General features: G+C 44.0%; 1 protein-coding gene across 1 annotated transcript; it reads left to right on the plus strand.

Annotated features, from left to right (window-relative positions):
* Window positions 1-1935: 1935 nt before the first annotated feature.
* Window positions 1936-7014, plus strand: LOC311113157 (perforin-1-like). The gene is made up of 7 exons (XM_084156328.1): window positions 1936-2003; window positions 2393-2763; window positions 3855-4018; window positions 4133-4352; window positions 4449-4588; window positions 4716-5139; window positions 6226-7014. Exons 1-7 carry the CDS (start codon window positions 1997-1999, stop codon window positions 6700-6702), a joined length of 1803 nt encoding a protein of 600 aa, XP_084012454.1. The 5' UTR covers window positions 1936-1996; the 3' UTR covers window positions 6703-7014.
* Window positions 7015-10239: the final 3225 nt, after the last annotated feature.

Genomic DNA, 10239 nt, shown 5'->3' on the forward strand with positions numbered 1-10239 from the left:
TATCTGGATGATATCTTGATTTTCTCAGAGTCCTCCCAGGAACATGAACTGCATGTGCGCCAGGTGTTGCAAAGGTTGTTGGAGAACAAACTGTTTGTGAAGATGGAGAAATGTGAATTTCATGTGTCTGAGACCTCTTTTTTGGGTTACATCATAGCTCAGGGGGAGTTGCGGATGGACCCAGCTAAGATCTCTGCTGTCACGGACTGGCCAGCCCCCTCCACCCGCAAACAACTTCAACGATTCCTGGGGTTTGCGAACTTCTATAGGAGGTTCATCAAGGACTACAGCCGCATTGCAGCGCCACTCACCGCAATGCGGACCCTTGACTTTGTGCGACGGAAGTTCTGGTGGCCCACGATAGAGGCGGACACTCGAGCCTTCATTGCTGCTTGTACGGTATGTGCACGAAGTAAGAACTCCACCCAGGCCAGCGCTGGTCATCTACGACCTCTACCTATACCCAGCCAGCCCTGGTCGCACATTGCTATGGATTTTGTCACTGGACTTCCCCCCTCGTCTGGAAAGACTGTCATTCTTACTGTGATTGATCGTTTTTCTAAGTTCGCTCATTTTTTGGCCCTACCTAAACTGCCCACTGCCAGAGAGACGGCTGATATTTTGGTTGAACATGTGTTCCGCTCTCATGGTCTACCCACGGATATTGTCTCTGACAGGGGTCCCCAGTTTGTCTCCCAGGTGTGGAAAGCTTTCTGTAAAGCTTTGGGCATCACATCCAGCCTGTCCTCTGGATATCACCCCCAGACCAATGGGCAAGCCGAGAGAGCGAACCAGGAGATGGAGACCGCTCTCCGCTGTGTCACAGGGTCTAACCCTGGGTCATGGAGCTCCATGCTCCCCTGGGTGGAATATGCTCATAACACCTTGACTAACGCTTCCTCTGGTTTGTCTCCCTTTCTGTGTGCTCTGGGTTATCAACCTCCCCTGTTCCCTTCTCAAGAGAGGGAGAGTTTCAACTGTGCTCACCGCCACCATAAAGCCCTATTCTCACCACTGTAGCAGACGGTCTATTCTCTGAATGACTCATCATTTAGGTCCAAAAGGCTCCTTATCAGCTTCTACCCCCAAGCCATAAGACTGCTGAATAGTTAATCAAATGGCTAGCAGGACTATCTGCTGCTACTCGCTGTTTATTATCTATGCATAGTCACTTTACCCCTACCTGCATGTCCATATTACCGCGACTAACCTGTACCCCTGCACATTGACTCAGTACCGGTACCCCCTGTATATAGCTTCGTTATTGTTATTTTATTTATGTATTTTTTACTGTAGTTTATTTAATATTTTCTTAACTCTTACCTTTCTTAAAACGGTATTGTTGGTTAAGGGCTTGTAAGTAAGCATTTCACGATAAGATCTACACCTGTTGTATTCGGCGCATGTGACAAATAAAATTTGATTTGATCATCTCTTCTTCTGTTTCATTTGACCACGGAGTTCAAAATATTGTGATATGATATTTTGGCCATATCGCCCAGCCCTATCCACAGAGCTCAGCGGGAGAATGACTGCCAAAGCAGCCAAATGGTTCTGTATGCAAAGTGATAGTGCCAGGGACCGGTTTGATTGGGTGTCTGGTTGACTATTTATGGGGAGCAGTAGCATATAGGCGAAAGTGTGTGCAATTAGAGTTACAAAACTGCTGGGTCTAGTCCTTTTTTTCTGGTGCCATCAGACATTTACTCATGCACAGATATGAATGATCTGTATCTGTCTGCAAAGGGTTTCTTATAAGTGAACACCCACCCTCACACCAAAACACACATAGCAACCGCAGGCCCCATCTATATAAACAAAGCCTTGACCACAACTAAAAACGGTCAGGACGGAACCCACAGATAACATCTTTCTGTTTGTTTCCAGGTTAGTCAGTCAGTCAGACATCAGACAGACAGACACAGAACACTCCATTGTTCCAGGATCATCTTCATCAAACCCATCATCATCACCAAGAGATTGTGATTGATACAGTATGTCAGGTAAATGGTTACTCTATACTCACTCTCTATGTATGTCTCCAGAAGAGAGTAACACACTCTTTTTCTTCTTTCCTCTCCTTTCTTCTTTGAGGGGAACAGGAGTCTGCTCACCCTACACATTGTAGAGTTTAATGGAGTTACAGAGGTGAAGTGAGTAGGGAGAAAGATGAGAGGTGTATAGTTGAAGAAGTTGACTCTGGGATCGAACCCTGGTCTCCCACGGGGGCAGATGTACCCTGTAATTAACTCTGTTTCCGCTAGACAAATCAAATAGCATCACAATATCTGAAAACATCGATATTGGAGTGTAATATCCCGTTAAGTTTACCATTTGAATTTACCTTGAATTAAATGTAATGTAATATCTACCTTCTCCTCCTCCTCTCCAGGCACACAGACCACTCTGGTTGCCCTGCTGTGGCTGTGGGGAGTGTGGCTTTCCCCTGTCCTGTCCTCGTGCACCACGGGCCGGCCAGCAGAGTGCAAGGCTGCCCTGTCAGCTCCCGGTACCAATCTGGCTGGCGAGGGTTTCGACATTGTCACCATGGAACGCAAGCAGGCCTATGTCATCGACGTGGACAACTGGAGGAAGACTGATAACGGGACCTGTACACTCTGTGTTAACCCTTTCATGGAAGGCCAGACTCAGAGGCTGCCTGCGGCTGTGGTGGACTGGCGTCCCATGCAGAACTGCCACATGAAGTTAGCCAGCATGGTCTACGACTCCAGCGAGGCGTTTGTGAGCAGCAGCCAGACAGAGGTACTACTACTACTACTACTACTACTACTACTACTACTACTACTACTACTATTACTACTACTACTACTATTACTACTACTACTACTACTACTACTACTACTACTACTACTAAACTCATCATGTCAAGTGTTGGTCCTATGTTTCATAAGCTGAAATAAAAGATACCAGAAATGTTCCATAGGCATAAAAAGCTTATTTCGCTCAAATTTTGGGAACAAATGTGTTTACATCCCTGTTAGTGAGCATTTCTACTTTGCCAAGATAATCCATCCACCTGACAGGTGTGGCATATCAAGAAGCTGATTGAACAGCATGATCATTACACAGGTGCACCTTGTGCTGGGGACAATAAAAGGCCACCCTAAAATGTGCAGTTTGTCACACAACACAATGCCACAGATGTCTCAAGGTTTGAGAGAGCATGCAATTGGTATGCTGACTGCAGGAATGTCCACCAGAGCTGTTGCCAGAGAATTTCATGTTAATTTCTCTGCCATAAGCCGCCTCCGTCGTTTTAGAGAATTTGTCAGTATGTCCAACCGGCCTCACAACCACAGACCACATGTGTGGCATCGTGTGGGTGAGCGGGTTTGCTAATGGCAACTTTGTGAACAGAGTGCTCCATGGTGGCGGTGGGGTTATGGTATGGGCAGGCATAAGCTACAGACAACGAATCAATTGCATTTTATCGATGGCAATTTGAATACACAGAAATACCGTGACATGATCCTGAAGCCCATTGTGAGGCCCAACAGATGCATATCTGTATTCCCAGTCATGTGAAATCCATAGATTAGGGCCTAATGAATTGATTTAAATTGACTGATTTCCTCACATGAACTGTAACTCAGTAAAATCTTGTTGCGTTCATATTTTTGTTCAGTATATAATATATATAGAGAGAGAGCAAGAGAGAGAGCTTTATAATAATAATCATAATCATATGTATAATAATAATTATTATTATTATTATTATTATTATTTAAATAAGAATACGAATAATTGATTCAATATATTTAGATATAACGCTTTTCCTAATGCTCAAAGTGCTTTATGTGGGTAAACTCACCTTATCTACCACCAATGTGTAGGTAGATGTCAGTTGGAAGATTGGTCTGGACATTGTGACCCCCAAGGCTAAGGGGTCGGTCATCGTGGGGGGTACCCACTCCAAAGCTGCCAAGACTGTCATGAGCCAGTCGAAGAAGGACAAGTACAGCTTCATCAAACAGGATATACACTGCTCTTATTACAGGTAATATACCTTATAATTATAACAACATCATTGTATTATAGAAGTTTAACTTTATAGAACCAACACTGCTCTCTACAGGCTATAAACTCTCCATCTTGTGTGTTTCTTTCTCAGTTACCGCCTGCTAGAGGACCCTCCCCTGCACCCTGAGTTCTCTCGCTCCCTGAACCTCCTGCCTCCCCTTTACACCACCCAGACCAAGATGGACTACAGACATTTTCTTGGCAATTTTGGCACCCACTTCATCAAGAAGGTTCACCTGGGGGGGCGGGTGAAGAGCGTGACCTCCCTGCGCGTGTGTCAGGCATCCCTGAGTGGCTACAACGAGAACGAGGTCATGTACTTTTTAATCCAAATATATTAGTACATTTATTTATCTATGTATAAAAAAAAAAAAAAGTACATTATGTTTTTTCTTATTTTTTCCCAGGTCAAGGACTGCCTTGAGGCCGAGGCCTCCGTCGCCACCCATACCGGATCAGCCGAATTCAAGACAGAGACCAAGTTCTGCAAGACGGACCTTAAGAAACGTGACACCAAGGACAGCTTCAGCAGCACCTTCCACGAGAGGTTTGATAGATTTTGATTTGATAGATTTTTGGGGGTTAATGGGCATTATACAAGACTAATAAAACACTAATTTCCTATGTGGTCCTCGTGTTAGACAAAACATGACTAATGATAAACAAACAAACAGGTTTACCGAGGTGGTGGGGGGACAGACGGACGGGACGACCGACCTGCTCTTCTCCAAAACGGGTGGAAACGCCAAGGCCTTCGCTGATTGGGCGAGCAGCCTGAAGACCATCCCTGACGTCATCAACTACTCCCTCAACCCCCTCCACTTATTGGTGAAGCATGCCAAGAAGAGGGCGGGGCTGAAGAAGGCTGTGGAGGACTACATCCTGGAATACTCTCTTGTCAAGCACTGCTCTGGAAAGTGCAAGGGAGGCTCCAGATCCAGTGCCCACGACTCATGCGAGTGTGTGTGCCAGCCCAGCAAGGAGATGACCAGCCAGTGCTGCCCGCAGGAGAAGGGCCTGGCCCACCTTACAGTCACCGTGAAGAAAGCCACTGGCCTCTGGGGGGACGTCTTCTCCGAGACCGACGGCTTCGTCAAGGTATTATATATTTTATTTTATTATTTTAACTTACTATAAAGTTTGTTTTTAAGTGGACTTTAATGCTAAAGTCTAGGATTTAAAGTGATTTACATTTCCATAGCTCCATCCCTCAGCTACACCCCTTCAAATTAGTGGATTCGGCTATTTCATCCACATCCGTTGCTGACAGGTGTATAAAATAGAGAACACAGCCATGCAATCTCCGTAGACAAACATTAGCAGTAGAGCGGGGTCCATACAGAAATGGTTTGTCGAGATCGGTGTGAAAGAACTTGACTGGCCTGACCTCAACCCCATCGAACACCTTTGGAATGAATAGAAACGCCTACTGCGAGCCAGGCCTAATCGCCAAACATCAGTTGGTGTGAGGTGTGACCCAGGTGCGGTGCAGGATAGACAGTAGGCAGTAGGCAGAGATGGTGAAACAAGGATCTTTACTGGTGGTCCTGAAGCCAGGATACAAAATAACGGACTTGTCACGATAAAATAAAAGAGTAGCAAATTGGTCTCCAAAAACAGGCTGACAGCAAAAATATGAAATACTAACTACGACTGAAACAACAATGAAACAGGGAGAACACTTCTCAAGTACCTGTACATACGTCTTACGATCAGACACTGATTCATACTGCTTGGCATCGAGAAACTAGCAGAGAAAACTGAGCAAGGGAACACAGGGAAGTGAGGGCATAACTACACAGGTGAACAGGTAGACACAGGTGACACCAATAGGATCATGATTAGTCCAGACTGTGAGTGAGGAGGTGCCTAAGGTTGTCAGAGGAGGACACCTAGTGGGTCACTCCGGAACTGCAACCCCCTCCTGTAACACTCTTGTGGCTGAATGGAAGCAAGTCCCCGCAGCAATGTTCTAACATCTAGCGGAAAGCCTTCCCAGAAGAGTGGAGGCTGTTATAGCAGAAAAGGGGGGGCCAACTCCATATTAATGCCCATGATTTTGGAATGAGATGTTCAACGAGCAGGTGTCCACATACCTTTAGCCATATAGTGTATATACCAAAACAAGTGGTGGGGTCCCCGTTTTGTTGTTTTTTCTATTCACATATGGTTTGTTCCGTCAAGGTGTTCATGGACAAAAACGGCAAGCAGACCAATGTGATCTACAACAACAACAACCCCGCCTGGAACAAAGACTTCGACTTCGGTACCGTCAAACTCTCCCTGGCCAGCGAGCTAAAGTTTGCTGTATACGATGAAGACAAACACTGGTACAAGTGGTGGAACGACCTCCTGGGGGAGTGCATTATCCGGCCCATTAAAGTGGGGTTTCACGACGACATGTGTCCCATGAATCATGGCAGCCTGTACTACTCCTACAAGGTTGACTGTACCCCAGGACTTGGGGGCTCCACCTGTGGGGAGTATGTCCCCTCTGGGATGAACTCTGACCTCTCTGACCTCTACACCTCCCGCAACGCCCTCAACATGACCCAGGATCTGCTGGCTCACATCCGGATGGGCCGGCCCCTAGGAGACCCCCTGGCTTTCGTGGATAAGCAGAAGGCTAATGGTCACCCTTACGGAAAAAAACACAAATAATGGTCATCCTCGTCTCCCTGCTGTCAGTGAGCTGTGATCAAAACCGCTATGCTATGCACTATAAACCTTAGCCTGGCCTATTTAACCTATAGGCATACCATTTCTAACCTATTGTTCTGAACCAGAAAGCACTTTACTTTGGTAAAAAAAAAAGAAAATCATCAACAAAAACATCCAAAGTACTGTATATCCTATGTATTTCTGAAGGTAATGGTTTATTTTGATTTTAGTATGTTGATTTGACAGGGACCATGCACAATTACAACATGAAATATCATTAATTAAACTTGACCTTTATGTTTTCATTCTCTCATGGCTGTGCCATGTTGTTTGTGTTACCGCTGCAATAAAAGCAACTTGATTTGAAATATTCAGCTGGTAGTCCAGTACATCAATTAATTGACCCTCACTTGAAAATGAATGTGCTGCTTTTGTGTTCTATTCAATGGAAGCAATTTTTCTCTAAATATATAATAATTGAATACATTTTAAATAGGAATATTTACTACAGTTGGTGTAGCCTACTTTGTTTAAAGACATTCATAGCTAGTGTTGACTGTGCCTCCTCATTTACAAACTGGACCAGTTCAAGGACTCACTGTTAAGATTATCTTCCATTGATATGTTATACAAGAAAGTGATTCGTTTATTATGGAATATGTTTGGTGGGAAATACTAATACATTTAGCAGGGTTGGGGTCAATTGCATTTCAACTCCAATTACAGATCACTTCAATGAGGAATTTTCTTTATTGGAGTTTGGTTCATATTTTGAATTGACTGGAATTAAAATTGAATTGACCCCAACCCTGACAGTAAGAGGCATCAGGATGATTGTGTGTACTTCAGGTTATAAACTCAGCAAAAAAAGAAACATCCCTTTTCAGGACCCTGTCTTTCAAAGATAATTTGTAAAAATCCAAATAACTTCACAGATCTTCATTGTAAAGGGTTTAAACACTGTTTCCCATGCTTGTTCAATGAACCATAAACAATTAATGAACATGCACCTGTGGAAAGGTCGTTAAGACACTAACAGCTTACAGACGGTAGGCAATTAAGGTCACAGTTATGAAAACTTAGGACACTAAAGAGGCCTTTCTACTGACTCTGAAAAACACCAAAAGAAAGATGCCCAGGGTCCCTGCTCATCTGCGTGAACGTGCCTTAGGTATGCTGCAAGGAGGCATGAGGACTGCAGATGTGGCCAGGGCAATAAATTGCAATGTCTGTACTGTGAGATGCCTAAGACAGCGCTACAGGGAGACAGGACGGACAGCTGATCGTCCTCGCAGTGGCAGACCACGTGTAACAACACCTGCACAGGATCGGTACATCTAAACATCACACCTGCGGGACAGGTACAGGATGGCAACACCAGGAACGCACAATCCCTCCATCAGTGCTCAGACTGTCCGCAATAGGCTGAGAGAGGCTGGACTGAGGGCTTGTAGGCCTGTTGTAAGGCAGGTCCTCACCAGACATCATCGGCAACAACGTCGCCTATGGGCACAAACCCACCGTTGCTGGACCAGACAGGACTGGCAAAAAGTGTTCTTCACTGACGAGTCACGGTTTTTTCTCACCAGGGGTGATGGTCGGATTCGCGTTTATAGTCAAAGGAATGAGCGTTACACCGAGGCCTGTACTCTGGAGCGGGATTGATTTGGAGGTGGAGGGTCCGTCATGGTCTGGGGCGGTGTGTCACAGCATCATCGGACTGAGCTTGTTGTCCTTGCAGGCAATCTCAACGCTGTACTTTACAGGGAAGACATCCTCCTCCCTCATGTGGTACCCTTCCCGCTGGCTTATCCTAACATGACCCTCCAGCATGACAATGCCACCAGCCATACTGCTTGTTCTGTGCGTGATTTCCTGCAAGACTGGAATGTCAGTGTTCTGCCATGGCCAGCGAAGAGCCCGGATCTCAATCCCATTGAGCACCTCTGGGACCTGTTGGATCGGAGGGTGAGGGCTAGGGCCATTCCCCCCAGAAATGTCCAGGAACTTGCAGGTGCCTTGATGGAAGAGTGGGGTAACATCTCATAGCAAGAACTGGCAAATCTCGTGCAGTCCATGAGGAGTAGATGCACTGCAGTACTTAATGCAGCTGGTGGCCACACCAGATACTGACTGTTACTTTATTTTGACCCCCCCTTTGTTCAGGGACACATTATTCAATTTCTGTTTGTCACATGTCTGTAGAACTTGTTCAGTTTATGTCTCAGTTGTTGAATCTTGTTATGTTCATACAAATATTTACACATGTTAAGTTTGCTGAAAATAAACGCAGTTGACAGTGAGAGGACGTTTCTTTTTTTGCTGAGTTTAGTATTGTAAGTACACAATTTAATCTTAATATTCAGTTACTACAAATAACTAAGCACTGATATTTCACAAGGACAATATCACAATATAATATTTAATCTCAAAGTCTCTTAGGAAAGTGAAAAGTTTAGAAAAGTATTATAGTCTCAGAGAACACCACAATTTTCAAATTAAATTATTTCTCAACACTTTCCTGAATCACAGAAGTTTAAGTAAAAAAGGTCAGACCATGCTTGATTTTACCAAACCCAATGTTACAGAAAAATTAATGATAAGTCCTCTTCACCACATGAAAACCCCAAACTGTAAATGAATACTAGTACAAATACAAAACAAAATGTGACAATTATTCTCTGTAAATAATACTGTTATTTAAATGTGGAAGATTCTCAAAAGAAAGTGTTGACTTCAAGAGGTAATATTCTGCAGTTCACATCTGAAAACAGATTCCTTGTTGATAGTTGTCAGTGCCTGCCAAAGTAGACTGATAGTTACACATCGAGTTCAAGGACTGATGTATCTTTTGTGAATTGCTTTCACGCAAAGAAGCTGAGGCACAGTGTATAACAGATGATCATTCCAGCCACCATTTTGTGGCTCTTCGATTAGACTATTCTGCTTAGTGATGAAGCAGATGCCTTGTCTTGATTGTGTAAACTAAAACCTAAAACAGAATCCGATTTAATTTAAGCCTCTTTATCGTAAATGTATCTTCTTTGTTTAGTGTTAAATCTGACCATTATTCTTACAGGCAATGACTTTTTTATATATTTTACTATGGCCCGACACATCATTACTCTTCAAGATGCTATTCCTCTTCGAGAGGATGAATAGACTCTCAATTCAAAACTTTTTCAGACGCAGGGAATCCCTGGATGAAATACCTGAAATTCACTACTTTATTTTATCTGCTTGCTCTGCTCTCATATTTAGCCTCACATTGAAGTGTTTTACCATATTATTTCCAGTGATAACTATGTGGAGTTTGGAGTTTGTGACAGCAACTATGTGAGCTTATTACAGTATTATAGACACTATGTCCTGGGATGTCCAATGATCTTCTATTTAGAAGAACCCTTACCTTCTAATGGCTCTTTTGTGGCTTGTGAGCGTCATCATGTGCGTGTTCGTGAGAGTCTCAGCTTTTCATAGTGGGGTCATAATAGTTTTATAGCTCAAACCGTTCAGGCATTACAGACGTTTTTTGTG

The sequence above is a fragment of the Coregonus lavaretus genome (genome assembly GCF_964263955.1).
Source record: "Coregonus lavaretus genome assembly, chromosome: 39".
NCBI lineage: Eukaryota > Metazoa > Chordata > Actinopteri > Salmoniformes > Salmonidae > Coregonus > Coregonus lavaretus.

Excerpts from the sequence above, each read along its gene's own strand:
- LOC311113157 (XM_084156328.1), top strand. Across the intron at positions 2,764-3,854 it reads TGAGCAGCAGCCAGACAGAG|GTAGATGTCAGTTGGAAGAT; the intron begins GTACTACTACTA and ends ACCAATGTGTAG. Across the intron at positions 4,589-4,715 it reads AGCAGCACCTTCCACGAGAG|GTTTACCGAGGTGGTGGGGG; the intron begins GTTTGATAGATT and ends ACAAACAAACAG.